The sequence below is a fragment of the Macaca mulatta genome, chromosome Y, assembly GCF_049350105.2.
Source record: "Macaca mulatta isolate MMU2019108-1 chromosome Y, T2T-MMU8v2.0, whole genome shotgun sequence".
Taxonomy (NCBI): domain Eukaryota; kingdom Metazoa; phylum Chordata; class Mammalia; order Primates; family Cercopithecidae; genus Macaca; species Macaca mulatta.
Window position 1 is genome coordinate 93,822 of NC_133427.1, and position 18,453 is coordinate 112,274.

The 18,453-nt window shown below is 45.4% G+C and overlaps 1 protein-coding gene and 1 long non-coding RNA gene across 2 annotated transcripts in view; one reads left to right on the plus strand and one right to left on the minus strand.

Annotated features, from left to right (window-relative positions):
* The window catches only part of LOC114671290 (uncharacterized), a 63,676-nt gene that overhangs the window by 43,342 nt on the left and 1,881 nt on the right, over positions 1 to 18,453 (plus strand). The window contains exons 3-4 of the mRNA XM_077989729.1: positions 3,266 to 3,383; positions 18,052 to 18,163. Of these exons, the coding sequence (XP_077845855.1) occupies positions 3,266 to 3,315 (50 nt within the window). The 3' untranslated portion in view covers positions 3,316 to 3,383; positions 18,052 to 18,163. The remainder of the gene's footprint in view (positions 1 to 3,265; positions 3,384 to 18,051; positions 18,164 to 18,453) is intronic.
* Positions 6,273 to 16,920, minus strand: LOC106994202 (uncharacterized). Its single transcript, XR_013413248.1, has 3 exons — positions 16,702 to 16,920; positions 12,550 to 12,676; positions 6,273 to 11,873 (listed from the first exon to the last, which is right to left on the minus strand). It is a non-coding gene; the product is annotated as an uncharacterized LOC106994202 (long non-coding RNA).

Here is an 18,453-nt window from a genome sequence, read left to right on the forward strand (position 1 = left end):
AGGTTTGTGCTCAATACAGGGGTCTCTTGGTGCGATGGGAAAATGTGATCGCAGCCGCCTTCAGGGTGGGGAGAGCCCTCGAGGCCCTCAGTGGTGGCCGGTGTCGGCCTTCGCTTCCCTGGGTGAGCTGCCCTCAGGGTGGGAAGGGAGGTCCTCGGTGGTGGCCGCTGTTGGCCTTCGCCTCCCTGGGTGAGGGCTGCTCCATCCCCGGCTCTCCGACTCCTTGCCTGGCACCTTCCTCGTTGGAGGCCGTGATCCATCAACTTTGTCCACGCGTGTCCTGCAGACTAGTGCTGACTGCAGGTTGAGGAGTGGTCAGAGGAGGCCAGAGGAGGCCCTCGTGATGCGAAGCTAAACGTTTAATGATGGCGCTGCTGAGTGCATGAGCCACGTCAGCCCAAGAGTCTGAGTAAGAGGAAACCGCGGGGTGGGGGGAAGACTGGACAGGTGGGTGCTTTCCTCGGCCCCTGGGAGCACGGCCATGTCCACGCTCAGACCTCCTGGTTTCTCCCATATTTCCATAAATAGCAAGGGAAGGATATGGGGCACCCAGGGACCTCAGGGGTATAAGCTGTGTCCTCGCGTGGCCCCAGCTGTGGCCAGTGACGTTACTCTCTTTAACCTCAGGCTTATTTTCTATAAAAACACAAAGGGACAGAAGTAGTTCAAGGGCCTGTAAAGACTTCCGTAATTGTTAATAGGCCTACTTTTATGCTTTCTTATGTATTAAGAGCAAATCATGAAACAAACTCATTTCTGTTTGAAGAAATCTTTACTGCTCTCATTTTTGTGGCAAGCAGCATTGATTCTTTGCTTAGTGAGCCTTAGTGCCCTCCTGCCCAGTGCTGCTGCCTGGCGTGTCCTCGCACACACCTCTGTCCATTGGTCTCCGTTCACCTTTCCGCCTAGAATTGTAGGAGGGGCGCTGGGATCTTAGGGCTAGAAAGAAACCCTGAAGACCACTTTTAGGGGTGACTTTTAGTCAGGGCTTCCAGAGAGACAGCCAGCCAGGTGTGCGTGTGTCTCCCGGGCGAGGCCTGCTGCAGGGGCTACAGAGTCCAAGAAGCCCCAGGACCCACAGCCTGCAAGCTAGAGTCCTAAGAGGGTGTGGCTTGAAGACTTGAGAAGCGGAGGGTGCAGATCCCACCAGGGTCTGAGGAGCTGAGACCCAGGAGCACGGGCTGCAGAAGACAGATGTCACTGGCCCATCAGCCAGACAGGTGGAGTGAACCCAGTTTTCCCCGCCTTGCTGTTTTACTCAGGCCCTGGGGGGATAGGGTGGTGCCCCCCACACCGGCGAGGATGGGTCTCCACTCAGTCCAGAGACAAACATGCATCTCGCACAGAAATAATGCAGAACCAGCCATCTGGGCACCCCGGGCATGCTCAGGTTGATGCACAAAACCAATGCCGCGCGTGGCCCTGACATCTGCGTGTTCGCATCACTCCACACACATTGCTCAGTCATCGCCTCGGTGAGTTTGTAAGCTCGTTGTGTGGTTCTGGGGCTCTTTGTCCCTGGTGATGACAGGCTCCCCACTGTCCCAGCTCAGGTATGGAAGGTGATAGCACCAGCGGCTCCTTGTTTCTCAGACACCTGAGTGGGTGCTCTGTGCAGCCAGTTCAACCTGCAGCAGCATCTGTTCCCTATGCTGATTCCATTCGGAGTATGTGCCTCCCTTTTGTTAAGGGTGCAGCCTTCTTTAAGGGAAGAACTGTGTCCTGTTCGCCTATATCTTTTGTGGTGTATCTCATGGCTGAATAAGTAGCTATAGGATACCTCGGTGGCTGAATTATAGGTTCATTGGAAGGAAAATTTTATACTTAGTTTTTCTTTTTGGGATGGAGTTTCACACTCAACGCCCAGGCTGAAGTGCAATGGCACGATCTTGGCTCATTGCAAACTCTCCCTCCCAGGTTCAAGTGATTCTCCTCCCTCAGCCTCCCAAGTAACTGGGGCTACAGGCGTCTGCCACCATGCCTGGCTAATTTTCGTATTTTCGTTAGAGAAGGGGTTTCACCATGTTGGCCAGGCTGGTCTTAAACTCTTGACCTCAGGTGATGCACCCACCTCGGCCACCCAAAGTGCTGGGATTACGGCCATGAGCCACCACACCCAAGAACTTAATACCATTTTTTTTAAAAATCATAATGGGCTTGTTAAATGCTTACGTTAATGTTTATTTTTAAAAATGTTATCTGTGACCTTTCAGCTTTTCATAGCACTTCTCGTGTGAATATTTTAAAAAGGCCCTTTAGTCGTGGGGGAGAAGCGGTTATCCCTTTCAGCAGAGGGAGATGGAAGAACAGGCCCTGGTGGGTCTGAGCACAGGCAGTCACCCCAGCCTTGGTGCTTGCTTAGATCTATTCTCCGTTCACCGTAGCCGCATCCACTCTCATTGTCAGCTTAAAAATAAGCTTTTTCCTCTTTCTAATCGCAACAGTTAGTTTGTTAACCATCACGTTAAGGTACCGAGAATGATGGCTTTCAGGCCTCAGATATGACACAAGTAATAAATGCAGCTGACCCTGAACAACATGGGTTTTGAGCTTCGAAGGATCACTTATGTTAATTTTTTTTCCAACCAAACCCTTACTGAAAAAGCCTGGCTTTGTGGAGGGCCGACGTTTCCTACATGTGGTTCCATAGGGTGGCCGCGGAGTCCTGTGGATACGTAGATTTGGGTAAACTCGGGGGGTGTTCTGGAATCCATGTCCCTGTGTATACAGAGGGACAATTGCAGCTTTTTAGAAGTTTGTGTCCTGCCTTGTCCTAAAAAGGCTCCAAGGTGGATGCAAAATTATTTCATTCCTTTGGTTTTCTTGGTGGGATATTGATGTTTATTCTTCAGTGTCTAAAATCCTGAGTGAACAGAGTTACCGCTTCAGGAACAAAGCCAGTCTGGAAACACATATTGAGATATCCACCTTTTCTTCATGGTTTCACAAAAGGCCATGATCATATTTTATTCAGTTGAACTGTAGGAAACTGCCAATATTTGCTGTTGGCCTACAAAATGGCAAGTTCGTACGATATTAAAAACAAAGGCTTCCTGGATGGGGAAAATAGGAATCGGTGAGAACCTGAAGTTGTCTGTCATGGCTTCTGAGTCACAGGTAAATAAACCTGCGTGAGGGGGAGTTGACTGTACAGTATTTTCCTTCTGTTTTGAGACTGTCAGAAAAAGGTGAGTTCCATTGCGTTGGGTCCCTTTGCCTCACCTTTGCTGCATAGGGGACTTGCCATTATACCTCTTGTTTCCAGTGCCCAGGAGGCTGATGCCACATAGAAGACCTGCAGGTCGGTGGATGTGAAACAGGCATCGGACACGCTGTGCACCTTGGGACGCATCTGAGAAGTGTGTGCTTGCAGCAGATCTGAGGTGAGGGCGTGTTCCATCTCCTCTCCCTTCTCTGGCTTTGCAGGCCTTTGAAGTTGGTCCTGGAAAGTGAAATTAGTTAATGCTGATTTAAGCTCCAGGTCAAAGCCGGGGGGCCGAAGAGACCCGCCCTTCACTAGGGGTGTGAAGCATTGGGCCCTCCCATCAGGAGGCAGCAGGGACTCGAGAAAGTCCCACGTGCCCTCCAGTTCCCTTATGTTGAAATTTTTTGTACTCGGCCATACCGGGTCATTTTGGGAGGTAAATGGGGGGTTCACATGGGGGTGTGCAGTATTCTTAGGTGTCAGGTGCGAGAGTTGAATTTGTAGAAGCTGTGCAGATAGGAAAGGGCCTGGCAGGGAGTGCTGTTTACACGGAGCCGATTTAACGAGAGGTCTGTGCTCTGCCTGGCTCCGTGTCTGACCGGTGTCTCCCAGTCTGCAACAGGACGTTCACGTGACTTGGCGCCATCGTCCCACTCTGTGTAGACGTCTGAGGATCTGTGCGCGGCTGCTCTATGAGAATGAGTTGTGATAATGAACTGAGAAACAGTGAACAAACCCTGAATTGGTTAGCACTGGTTCCATGGCCACTTCTGCCATGGTTGGAGTCATTCATAATAAAGTGTGCTGGACTCCTATGCAGAGCTCTGAATTTCAGAGGCCCTTTAAGTCGGCAGCTAACCAGCTGCTTCCTTCAGAAGACATTTGAGTCCCCTTTACCTGCCAGGGTGACCCTGGGAGTTTGAAGATGAGTGAGACAAGCCCTCCGTGTCTTGTGGATTTTACTGTCCAGAGGGGAGACAGATGTGGATGGTGAAGGAGGCCCTATCAGAGGTCAGTGCATGTCGGTTTTATTTCTTCAGCACTTGCTGTGTTCAGGCGGTGCCCCGGGCCATGTGCAGAGCATCTGGGGACCCTGCCCATGGCATCCCAGGCACAGCTAGCATCTGCGCCATCTTCATACTTGGCCTGAGTTTTGGGGAAGTACCGAGGATGGCTTCTGCCTTTGCTGGAGAGAGTTGGAAGTCAGGGCAGCCCTCCACAAGGAGATGACCGCCAGCTGATTCCTCAAGAAAGAGAGGTGGTCTCCACATGGGCAGAGCAGGGCAGCATGCACAGACTTGGGTGTGGGTTCTGCTGGGAGACAGCAGGGGTGAGGTGTGAAGGCAGTTGGAATTGACAGGATAAATTATCACTAAGGCGATGCTGGGAAAACATTAAATTGGGACTCTCTGGGGTAAACGTGGACTTAGGGTGACCCTGGCCGTGGGTGTTTTCAGCCTCTGAAGGCAGAGATTTAGGAAATTGGGGCAGAGCTGAGCCCTAGACGAGGATGAAGACCACCCTTGGGATGTTGAATGAGACAGGGGTGGAAACCCAGTGAATGTCGTGGGGTCAGTCCAGCAGGAAGGCAGCCGAGGAGACCGGTGTCCTCAAAGGCCCCGTGGGGCCTGCCTCTCAAAGTGCTGGGATTACAGGCATGAGCCACTGCTCCCTGCCGATACTTTTCAAATTTCTAAGTACTCTCTCTCATACCCAATCCCATAATTTTTTTTTAACCAGGTTTATGGCTATATTTTTTCCAAGGGAATCAGTTACCTGTTTGAATTGCAAATAACACCGTGTATAAAAACCGAAACTGCCAATTTGCATAGAAGTTTCCAAATATCCAGTTGGTTTGAGCCTTGCATTGCAGTGTCACTACCTGCTCTTAAATTTCTACACCATGTATAGATAGCGAGGCAGGGACGGCTCGCACATCTTCAGGTTTCGATTCTACTAACTTGGGCTATATTTTCATTTATTTTGGCACACCTGTGGGTGTGGCAAGCAATGCCTGGGCACTTATTTTGAAGCTTGTCCAATAACAGTTGGGAAGATTTTCATATTTTTGGAATTTTTATAGTAATTGTTATAATTTACAAAGAATTTAAAATTGTGTAGTCATTATTTTGCTTTTTTCTAGATATGCCCCGAAACAGGGCTGCTAACTATCATTCTACATCACAGGATTCAGAACAGTACCCTTTTGGAGCAGATGCCTGTAATCGAGGAATTCTGCCTAGTCAGTTCACTTGAAGTGTGTTTATAAGGTTTTCTTCATCCTAGTTGGCACCTGTGGCTATAGTTTGTTTTCACTGCTGAGGAATATTCCATGATGGAAACCGTAATTCATCTGTTTTTCATATCGGTGGACATTTGGATTATTTTGGGAGGGTGTGTATGTCTATTCAGCCTTCATTTTTTCAGGATTTTTTGTAGAAGATAATGTAACAGTGTAACAACCTCTGGTACGGAGCCAACACGAACCCTGATTACAGCCACACAGACTCACACACAGACTCTCAGGCCCATGCCGCCACTCCCGGCTACTTTTTGTCTTTTTAGTAGAGACGGGATTTCACCATGTTGGTCAGGCTGGTCTCAAACTCCTGACCTCCTGATCTGCCTGCCTCAGCCTCCCAAAGTGCTGGGATTACAGGCGTGAGCCACTGTGCCCAGCCCATTGTAATGGGTTCTATTTTGATTAATAAAGATGTGTTGCAGCCTAGTTATACAAATTTAAAATTCATGGTCCAAAACCACAATTACTTTTGCACCAACCTAATAATTTAAAATTAAAGAGGCCTTTATATTAGAGAACCCATGGATGATAAAATCATAAAGAATATTACAATCTCCATAACCCAGAAACTTGGTAACTTAGACCAACTGGATGAATTAAAAGACACAATCTATTAATACTAAAACACAGGACAAATAGGTAATCTATATATATTGATATCTATTAATAAAATGGAATCATTACCTAATAACCTTACAGAAAACTTATACCATAAATCTGACATTCTGTCATGTTATTCTAACTGGTGGGATTCGGGGATTTCCATTTTGATAAGAACATAGGTGAGTCGCACACACTTAATTTTGGTGCTCATTGTTCAGAAAAGCCATGTCCACTATAGCATACTGCAGAGCAATGCGTTATGGAGAATTTAGGCAAGATAATATGATTTTCAGAGTTAAAGACAACCTGATTTATGTACAGTAATTCCTCATAATATCATAGGGGATACCATATTTAAACTTTGGGGTATCCCCAGATATAATTCTTATTTGAGCCACATGAATTTCAGACACGGAGGCTTCCCAACTTTGGTGGCTTTCTATAAATGTGGAAGTTAATTCACAATCTATTTTGTGGAGGCATAAAATTCAATGAGCACTCATTTAACCTTTTATTTTAAATATTATTTTTGTAAACTTTGCATTTCCAATTAGTTGAAATTGTAAACCGGTTTCAGTTCTTATCCACTTTTTTTTTTTTTTTTTTTTTTTTTTTCCCTGAGACGGAGTCTTGCCCTGTCACCTAGGCTGGAGTGCAGTGGCATTGTCTCGACTCACTGCAACCTCCGCCTCCCAGGTTCAAGCGATTCTCCTGTCTCAGCCTCCCAAGTAGCTGGGATTACAGGTGCCTGCCACCATGCCCGGCTAATTTTTGTATTTGTATTAGAGATGGGGCTACCCCATGTTAGCCAGGCTGGTCTTAAACCCCTGACCTTGTGATCTGCCCACCTCAGCCTCCCAAAGAGCTCGGATTACAGGCTTGAGGCACCGCACCCGGACTCTCCACTCTTTTTAGGTGGAGGGGAGTAAGGGTTTCTTGGAATTAGGAGGAACTCCCATGTACCCAACCCATTTGGGTAAATTTCTTCCTTCAGAGTTTTTCAAATCAGCATCACCATTGTTAAAGGCCTCCCACATGGTAACAATTGTGCTATAGGGTTTTATAAACGTGAAGTTTATGTTTGGCTGAATGAACCTCCTTGCTGTGGCACAAGGGGGCCATAGGTGTTTTCACCAATTATGAAGCGGGTTCACTGTGCAATGGCTACCAACTTTTCTGAGTACAATGAGGCCAAATACATTCATAGATAAATTCCATGAAGTGAATTTATTACTTACAAATAGCAAACAAAAGACAACAGAAGTCTAGGATTCAATATGAACCACTACCACAAGATCAGGAAGGCTACCCAGAGCAGATGGATGGAGTTTTGACTATAAATGCTTCACTCGCACTACAACTGAGGGACCCCAGAAAGCAGCCCACATTGGGTTTTCTCCCAGGATGTGGTTTGCTGGACACAAGCGTTAAAGGCCATTCTGTTTCGAGCAGGGCCTATAACAGAGCCTGGGCTGTTCCGACCAATGTCACTTGATTATCAGGATATTGCCTTCCCAGCATATCATACAGTGATCTTGAGAACTACCAGTAAGAAGGGGAAGAAAATGGCCCTGCACCCTTAAAACTGAAGGATCAGGATATTTGCTGTGACAGAGGCACAGACAGTAGCGACAGAGTGTTCTTGTGAGCCATCTACTAGTTCTCTTAACCGGAGCGTGGCACCAGACCGCTTTTCTATTTCCTTTCAATGGAAACTATTTCGGAATATTTTGAATTTCTACATCTATAGAGTTGTGGCACATGATCACTGGCAGTGTAGACTCTCTGCATGGTTAAAGAGTTCAGAAGCCCATCAACCCACATTGGAGGAGACCACCTAATGCTCCAGAGAGTGCCACTCCATCTTCCTGGGGTTAGCTCCACATGCAGTAAGGCCACTATAACTAAGGCCGTCAAGACTTGCAGTCCGAAGATGAGACTTTTGATATGCTGATAAGCAGCAGTGATAAGAAAAGCCCACACACTGGCCAGGAATTTTTCAATGAAAGCAGCCGAGACGCTTCTTCATATGCTTCGGTAGGGGCTAATATCAAACTATTTCTTCCCATTTTCTTTACTCAGCAGTGCCTGAACCATGAGGCACCATAGATGTACACCTCATCAGGAGGGTGTATGGTACAGCAGCAAGGGGAACAGCAGCACAAGAAGCAAACAAGGCCACTACTTCTGCTTACATAATAACTATTGTCTTGGAGTGTAAAATAATTAATAATGTTCACATGGCTGCCCTCAGCATACAGAGATGGTGATCAGAGCAGATGCAGGGACTACAGAGATACAGCCTGATTCTTGCTAATTAGGACTTAAGTGTTGGCTTATGTGCTGTGCTTTTGTGTATTCATAAGCCAGGGCCTCAAAACTGCCTGCTCAGCACAGGCCAAAGGTCATGCTGGGGTGCAGTTAAACATTGATGTCTAGGAGATGAGAGCATTTTAGTATGGGAGAAGATGACAACACCTGAAGACCACAAAACACTGTGCAGGCCAAAGGGAACGCCCATCGTCAGCTCACGGTTCTGACCCAGGTGACTGCTGATGTGTTACGGAACAGTCAGCCCACAGCAGGTAGGTCAAGTTGAGCAGGTGTCCTGCATGAGGGCTGATCCATTCCATTCGTGTTGCCAATTGTTTCAATAGCATCTCATGCACCCCACTGGTGAGGAAGGAATTAGCACCCTACGTTTACTGGCACCGTTAAACACATCTATTACTAAACAGATAAACCAGACATCAGTTACTAATTACATAGAGGAGAATGGTGTAAGCTCCCACAGGCTCAAACAGGGATTAACTTGAGCGCAGAGAGTGGTATAGCATTAAAAAAGTGAGGATATTCCTTTTCTTTTTTTTTTTTTTTTTTGACACAGAATCTCGCTCTGTCACCCTTGGTGGAGTACAGTGGTATGATCTTGGCGCACTGCAAGCTCCGTCTCCCGGGTAAACTGTATGTATTTAGGAATTAATACCAACTCCTTATTAGCAAAAAATATCTTTACATCAAGAGTAGTTTTTCATTTAATAAATAGGTGGAATGTGTATAACGGACAAGGGATAATCAAAATTTGCCAAATGAGGCTAGTAAGATAATCCCAAGAATTCACAACCATTATTCACTGGTCCATTAATCACAGGACAATACATACAAATGAAACTTACCTGGCCGGGCGCAGTGGCTCATACCTGTAATCCCAGCACTTTGGGAGGCCGAGGCGGGCAAATCATGAGGTCAGGAGTTCAAGACCAGCCTAGCCAACATGGTGAAATCCTGCCTCTACTAAAAATACAAAGAATTAGCTGGATGTAGTGGCGGGCACCTGTAGTCCCAGCTACTGGGGAGGCTGAGGCAGGAGAATCGCTTAAACCCAGGGGGCAGAGGTTGCGGTGAGCCAAGATCCCACCACTGCACTCCAGCCTGGGCAACAGAGTGAGACTCCATCTCAAAAAGAAATAATAATGAAATAAAAAAATTAAACTTACCTACATATTAGAAAAACATCCAAATTCAACCATGAATCCAGCACATTATCAAATGAATAGACAAAAATTCTACCAACAAACTGAAGAAAATATTATCTATGAAATTCAAGTACTACTGCTTAAAGAGCATTTACAGAACTCTCACCTCAAGGTTTCCCTGCAAAACAAGGTGAAATGCATACTAGAGACTCTTTATGAATGGGCCACTGATAAAAACAAAATACTTGTAACTTGTGTAACATTTCCTAGACTTTTTTCAAGCACTGCACGATAATTAATTTTCATCAGGCTTTCCAAATTAGAAAAGCTTCACTTATAGAACTTCTTTCCAGTGGGAGTTTTCACACAACTTTTCAAGTAAATGTTAAAACTGAAAATATTCTTGCAGTTTCTAAACTGTTAGTTTTAATCCTGTGTACGTTCTTGTATTTACAAGGTCCAGCCAGCTACAGTGTGCATTTTCATATGTCCTTGAGTGGGTATGAGAGAAATGAAACACTCAAACATTCTGGACATTCATAGGGTTTTTCTCAGGAATGAGCTGTCTTCAAATGGAACTAATACAACCGAAGGCCTTACCACAAATTTAAATTCAAAAGCCTTTTCTCCACTCTGAGCCCTCCCACATCTTCAGGAAAATCTGAAGGCTTGACCACATTTCCTACATTCTTAAGGTTTCTCTGCAGTGTGAGCTCTTTCATGTTTATGAGGGGATGGGAAAGAGCAAATGTTTTACCACATTCCTTATATTCAAGGGGCTTTATTTTTGAGATGGAGTCTCACTCTGTCGCCAGGCTGGAGTGCAGTGGCACAATCTCGGCTCCCTGCAACCTCCGCCTCCTGGGTTCAAGTGATTGTCCTGCCTCAGCCTCCTGAGTAGCTGGGATTACAAGCATATGCTACCACACCCAGCTATTTTTGTATTTTTAGTAGAGATGAGGTTTCACCATGTTGGCCAGGATGGTCTCCATCTCCTGACCTCGTGATCCCCATGCACAGGGGTTCCCCCAACCCCCCGTGGCCTTTTATGTCCTTGAAAAAGAACTAAGACAACTGAAATGTGCCACCATGCCCAGTTAATTATTTTGTTTTTGTTTTGAGACGGAGTCTGCCTCTGTCGCCCAAGCTGGAGCACAGTGCTGCGATCTCGGCTCACTGCAAGCTCCGCCTCCCGAGTTCACGCCATTCTCCTGCCTCAGCCTCCCAAGTAGCTGGCGTGAGCCACCGGGCCCGGCATTATTTTATTTTTTGTAGAGACAGGGTTTCACCACGATGCCCAGGTGGTTTCACATTGTTTTAATCCAGGCTGGTTATGAACTCCTGAACTCCTGGGCTCAAGCAATACACACACCTTGGCCTCCCAAAGTGCTGGGATTATAGGCTGAGTCACTACACCCAACCTCTATATCATGACTTCTTTAGTGGCGAGTATCGTAAGTGGAACAAGTGTAGGCTTTACCGCATGTCTTACATTCATAAGGTTTTTCTCCAGTATGAATTCTTTCGTGGAGGTGAAGGGAACTGAGGTGACGGAAGGCTTGGTCACATTGTTTACATTCATAGGGTTTCTCTCCAGTATGAGTACTTCTATGGTTACAAAGGGAACTCAAACGACTAAAGGCTTTGCCACATTGTTTACATTCATAGGGTCTCTCTCCAGTATGAATGCTTCCATGGTCATGAAGGGAAGTGGAACAGCTGAAGGCTCTATCACATTTGGTACATCTTTCTCCAGTATGAGTCCTTTCATGCATCTTAAAAGAACAAGAAAATCTGTTTTCCCACATTCCTTACATTCGTAGGGTTTCTCTCCAGTGTGAGTTCGTCCATGTATTAGACAAGAACCGGAAACAGTGAATGCTTTACCACATTGTTTACATTTATAGGATTTTTCTCCTGTGTGAGTTCTCTGGTGTCTTTCAACTGACTTGAGAAAATGAAAAGCTTTCCCACATATCGTACATTTATAACTGGATTTCCACTGTGCATTATCCTGTGTCTTCTAACACCCGGAACAGAAACGAAGAGTTTGCCACACTGTTCACATTTATATTGCTTCTCTCCATATGGTTTGTATCCTGAGTGAGCTGGGATGTGCCTATTAAGGAGGGAATGATGTACAAAGACTTTTCCACAAATACTGCATTCACATTGTTTCAATCCAGTAAAAATGTTCTCATTCAGATCAAGATTTGGAATGTGGCTGACAACTTGTCCATACTGACTACCTTCTTTGCTTTCACGCAGTCTCTGTACCATATGATTTCTGTAAAAAAAATGACAAGCACATTATTATTGGTTGGTTTAATAACTTTCTACTCATTCATAGGTCTTCGACTTACACTGCTACCAATACTAGGGAAAATGCATTTTTGTTTTGTTTTGTTTTTGTGCCATGACTGAATTATTTGAAAGTAAATGGTCTACTACTGAAAACACAGCTACCACCTGCATGGCTATGACCAAAATAGTAACATTCATATACACAATTTTGTAGTACTATTTTCAAGTAAACTGTTTTCCAAACACTGACTGCTACACTGACGTACGTTACATTTTGGGTGAAATTTTTCTAAAAGGAAATGAATTTCAAGTGACTCTTATTTGCTTTGGTTGCTTGTTTTTAAATTCATGACATGCTAAGATTCCTTCAGAGGACTTTATTTCCTCTTCTCAGTGCAAATTATCTTGTATCTTTCCCATGTTTTTTGAAGTGATCTTCAATATTCTGGTCTTTCCGTTTTTTCCTAAAATGCAGATGCACAAAATTATCATGAATTATTTCAAAGTATAGAAACATTACTAGATTTCATGTTCATTGTACACAGTGCCCATGCCTGATTTATTCACCAAATCATTCACTTGCCCCATTCCCGATCACAAATAGCACTGATGATAGGGAAATACTTCTGTAATTAAGTGAAATGTGTTGTCATTCTCACCTACAGAAGCCAGGTTCCTGTAGGTTTCCTGCATCACTTCTCTGTAGAGATTCTTCTGAGAAGAATCTAGCAAAGGCCATTCCTGCTGGGTAAAGTTCACGGCCACATCCTCAAAAGCCACGGAGTCCTAGAACATTCCACACATGTGGATAGAAGGAAGAGTGAGACTAAGAGCACTGGGAATCTATACTCAATCCATAAGCTGTTTACATGATTCTCAAATTTCCAAGCACTTATTTTATGACTTGATTTTCACAACTCTTACTCTGTTCACACATACTCCCTCCCACACAGCAGTACTAATGCTAGAATTAAACTATTCAAAAAGGCAACAGCAAAGTAGAAACACCCATCTCATTAGAGAATCCAGGGAGTAAGATGTGCTGCTAGGAGCTACCTTTTAACTTCACTTTGTACATTTCTAGTATCTGTCATACTAAAGTCCTACCTGATGTGCATATGTGAGTTAATATTATCGGTCCTGAGACTACTTATTCTTAAAAATGCCTGCCCACAAAGTTCAATCTTTGTATTAGGAACTTACATTTTGGAAGGGATTCCACCAATCCAAGTAATAAGAATGACTCACTGCATCTAAATGGCTTATGCAATATATTTGCCCAAACTTCTTCTGCTGAAGGCCTATTATTTTGTGTCACTGCAGTGGTGCTTAGGGAACCGGAAACAAAAACAGAGTCTGAACACTAAGTGTTCAATGAGTTTCCCTGGTAGACAATATTTTACATGTGCTGTCACTTGTTAACAGGGAAGGTGAGCCCATTCCATGTGATTACACCAAGAGAATAGGCTTATTAAATTTAATTGAGTAGCAAATAAAACAACTGATATTTAACAATACTAATACAACAATTTTTCAAATTTCTATTGCACAATGTCAAGGCAGAAAAGAAAAGGAAATACCACACATGTTTTTTAAAATGACATGAATGTCACCACTTCCAGATGCCATTCCTATGAAAACACAAATTCCCAAATCAGGTGGTTTTAGGCAAAAACTACTCTTTCATACATAGTAAAAATGACAACTCTGTAATGATTTTTAGTCATCTAAAAGAGTGATGGCTTGTCTAACTTCTAAGATTTTCAAACAAAAATATTCAGGACAACACAGTGTTAGCAGAGAGATGAGCAAGCAGACCAAGGGGAAAAGTCTTAATGACCCAGCATTTATATGGAAAGTTGAGGAATGATAGAGTAGGCACTGCAGAATAGAAAAAGAAATTACATGCACTTTAAAATATGAGGCAAACCAGGCTGGCATCTACTTGGGAAAATGCATTGCATTCTTCTCTATTCCATGAACAATAATCTTATTATATATTCAAATACAAAAGATAAAACTAGAACACTTTCAGAAGTCACAGGAAGATTTTTTTTTTACGAAGGATTAGGCAGAATTTTTTTTATGTAAGAAAAAAGTGATAAAGGAACAAATATATTAAAATTAAGGGAATAAAAAGAAAATAGAGTGGGCCAGGCGTGGTGGCTCACTCCTGTAATCCCAGCACCTTGGGAGGCTGAGGCGGGGGATCACCTGAGGTCAGGAGGTTGAGACCAGCCTGGCCAACGTGGCAAAAATCCCATCTTTTTGTTTATTTTTGTTTATTGAGTCGGACTCTCACATTGTCCCTTGGGCTGGGGTGCAGTGGCAAGATCTTGGCTCATTGCAACCTCCACCTTCCAGGTTCAAGCAATTCTCTTGCCTCAGCCTCCCAAGTAGCTGGGATTACAGGTGCCTGCCACCACGCTCAGCTAAGTTTTTTGTATTTTTTAGTAGAGACAGGGTTTCACCATGTGGGCCAGGCTGCTCTGGAACTCCTGACCTCGTGATCCGACCACCGTGACCTCCCAAAGGGCTGGGATTACAGGCATAAGCCACCGTGCCAGGCCTAAAACTGAAAATTAGCTGGGTGTGGTGGTGGGCACCTATAATCTCAGTTACTCGGGAGGCTGACACAGGAGAATCACTTGAACTCGGGAGGCGGAGGTTGCAGTAAGCAGAGATGGTGCCACTGCACTCCAGCCGGGCTACAGAGCAAGACAGCATCTCCAAAAAACAACACTCAGACACACAGATAAGAGGATACACATGTGTCCACTGTCATAAATTCTTCACCAAGCTACAAGAGGGGAACTGACATTTTGGTGAATCTTTATAAATCATCAATTTATCTATCACACTTATTTCACCAGTAGCATTTACAAAGCTAAGTCCTACAATTCCATTTGAAATTACCCTTAAAAAGAACAGACCTTTAAAACTTACTACACTCACTCCGGGGAAGAAATAAATACGAATTTTTAGCAAATGAAATACATCATTTTACCTTGCCTCTTTGGAAATAGTATTTTTATCTTTCAAGCTGTACTGACAAAATGTATCATACAGTCAGTGAAAACCTGAAACTCAAATAGCGGACAAGCCTTTTCAAGGTAACAAACTCAGGGAGAGGCAGTGCTGAGTCCAACGCAGACCTTTCTAAGTGTCACGGCAGGCCATTCCATCCCTCAGGACACCCATCTTGTTCAGTAAAGTACTCAATGACCACCTAGGAGGCACTGGCACTGCTCTTTGTCCTCCTGTGTGCCTTAAGTGCATTTTAATATTCAGGTTCTTGCACATCCTCTCTGGGGTGGGTTTTCCTTGTCCTTTGGGACGGTTTTTCTCTCTTCACAAGTCTGAGACAAGCTAGAGAGCAGAAATCATTTCTGCCTTTTCCTCTCAATATCAGCATCCAATTGGCAAACCATCAATGTGTCTTCGAGGAATAAAAACTCAGCCTGGAGGAATAATTTTAATGACCTAACATTGTAGGTCATGACATTACATTGTATTGTCCATTAATTTTAATGTCCTAAAATTTTAATGACCCTAAGGGGTCACCATTTTAGATGAAACTATACCAGGAGATTCCTCTAAGGCCAAGAGCATCCAGCTGCTCCCCTGAGAGACTCTACCCCCTACCTCAGGCTGTCCTTGGGGATGAGATGACCCCGGGGCTGATACTCACTAGACCCTCCAATAGACATGGCCACTGTGGGTATCCTGGGTCATCCCCAGACAGTTCTAAAATGCCAGGACTAGGAAAAGACAGGAGTGTGGCTGAGGACACAACACCCTGTCAGGTTTTCACGGGGGGACCTCAACCTAAAGACATTTTGGTAATATGTCCACTTAGGAAAGATGAAGAGAGGCACAAAGATTTTTTTTACAGTAGAGTGTCATGATTTATTCTCCGCTTTCCTCTCATGTAAAATGTTTGGAAACAGAAAAATATTTTGGTCAAGGTGCCTCACGCCTGTAATCCCGTAGCTTTAGGAGGCCGAGGAGTGTGATCAGTTAAGGTCAGGAGTTCGAAACCAACCTAGCCAACATGGCGAAACCCTGTCTCTACTAAACATACAAAAATTAGCTGGACGTGGTGGCGCCTATAAGCCCAGCTACTTGGGAGGCTGAGGCAGGAGAATCGCTTGAACCCGGGAGTCAGAGGTTGCAGTGAGCTGAGACTGCACCATTGCACTCCAGCCTGGCGACAGGGTGAGACTCCGTCTCAAAAAAAAAGAAATTATATATATGTGGACGTATGTGTATATATATATGTGTATATGTGTGTGTATATATATGTATGGTTTGCTTCCTCATTCACCTTATCAAAGCCTCTCATTTACGCCCCTCCCGTGGACCCCAAACCACAAACCATGACTGCGGTACCCGTTTATGAATCGCGTTTGCTCAAACGCGCCGTTTAACGTTTTAACAAAGCCTCAGGTTAGTTTTAGGGGGAGAAAGGTGGGACTGGAAGCTCCATGAACCACAGCCCCTCCCACGCTGGAACCCCGCACACCGAGTCGGGGTTCTCCCGGATCACCCTCCCGTGGTCACCGCACTACCTGGGTGGGGGAGGCGCGGGCTTCCGGAGAGGGCTCCGGCCGGCGGAAGTGGCGCCCGCAGGTACAGACAGGACGCAGGGGTCCCGCTGCCCGCGCCGCCCGGCCCTGCGCGCAGAAGGTGGCTGAGGCCCGGCTGCGCCGCCGCGACTCGGTCCGCAGGTTCCGCAGCCCATGGCTGGTTCCAGCAGGTTTCACCCAGCCCTCTTCCCCACTTCCGGAAGCCGGGCGCAGTCCACTCACCGTTCCTCAGCTTCCCTGGTGTCCCGGCGTCAGCTAGGGATGTCCCAATACCCGCAGGTCACAGGGTGGCCGAGGCTGCTGCAGAGCCACCGGGGCTCCCAGAGCCAGGAAGTAGCAGCGGAGACTCACAGGAAGAGTCTACGGTGGCGAAGGCGAGACAAAGCGCCCGCCAGCCAGATCCCGGAAGCCGCCCTCTCCTTTCCGGCGGCGCGCCTGATTGACAGGTCCCCACCCCAGCGCCCCTGATTGTATGGGGCTTCCGGCCCCGCCCCCTCAGGCCCTGAGTGACAGGAGATTGCGATCTCACGTGAGGCTGGATGAGGCCAGAATGACCGTTTTGGCCTAGCGGTTTGTAGGGGGTGCGTCCTTCCTGCGCTGGGATCTGACCACGCAAGGAGCACATTCTCATTTAACTTTGTATACAAGATTATAGCTATTTTGCGTAATAAGATATAAAATTGCAAGCAATATAATGGCAATTCTGTAACTGCCCAGTGGGTTCACCTTGCCCGCTACCTAGACAGAGCCGGTTTCTCAAGACAGGGGGGAATAGCAATAGAGAAGGAGTAATTCACGCAGAGTCGGCTGTGCGGGAGACCGGAGATTTGATTTTTATTTTATTTTATTTTATTTCATTTTATTTTATTATTTCTGAAACAGAGTCTTGCTCTGTCGCCCAGGCTGGAGTGCAGCCTCGGAGTTTTATGATTATTCAAATCAGTCTCCCTGAGCATTTGGGGAAAAGAGTATTTAGAAAGTTTATTTTGCCAAGGTTGGGGATGCTTGTGCATGACACAGCCTCAGGATGTCCTGATGACAGTTGCCCAAGGTGGTCAGAGCACAGCTTGGTTTTGTTGGAGATAAATGCTCGGTGACGAAAAGTGAAACTAGCACTTAAGCAAAAGTTTTCTCAGCAACGCAATTTACCTCTGCGGAAGCGTGCTGCTCGCATCAATCACAATCGCAAGAGCACACGGAACAAAGGAAAGCAGGGGTTTTTATTCCTAATGCAATCCCTACCTCTGGCATGGGCTGGGGCCAGACCTCAAGATCTAAACTGACCCGGTTGGCTATTTGTGAATACTTTCCCAAATAAGGAAGGAGGAAGGGAGTCGTGAGTTACAGGTGGGACGTGTGGTTTGAAAGGGAGAAATGGGTGCAGAGCAGGTAACCAAGGGAACAGATGTGAGTGATTGATTAGAACTGACGGGGGGAAGGTTGTTTACAGTAACTAAGGGCAAGGAGGCATGGAGAACAAGAAAGTTGAGTTCGAGAACAAAACACAAGAACGTTAACTTGTCGAACCTCGGAAGAGAAACTGACTGTATCTGACAGTTTTACACATTTTAGGGAGACAGGAGACATCAATCAACATATGTAAGATGAACACTGGTTTGATCCGGTACAACCTGAAGCAAAAGTGGGTCAACTCGAAGCCAGGAAGGGGGCTTCCAGGTCACAGGTAGGTGAGAGAGGAACGGTTGCATTCTTCTGAGTTTCTGATGAGCCTTTCCAAAGGAGGCAATAAGATACGCATTCTTCTCAGCGAGCAGCGGATGACTTTGAATAGAATGGGAGGCAGGTTTGCCCTAAGCAGTTCCCAGATTGATTTTTCCCTTTATCTTAGTGATTTGCGGGGCCCAAAATATTTTCCTTTCCAATTTCCCCCTTTTGTTTTAAAAATATTTTGGAGAAAGCATTTTAGAAGAAAATCAGTCTCTGGTAGCAGGTTTTGTCTGACTTCTCATGGAG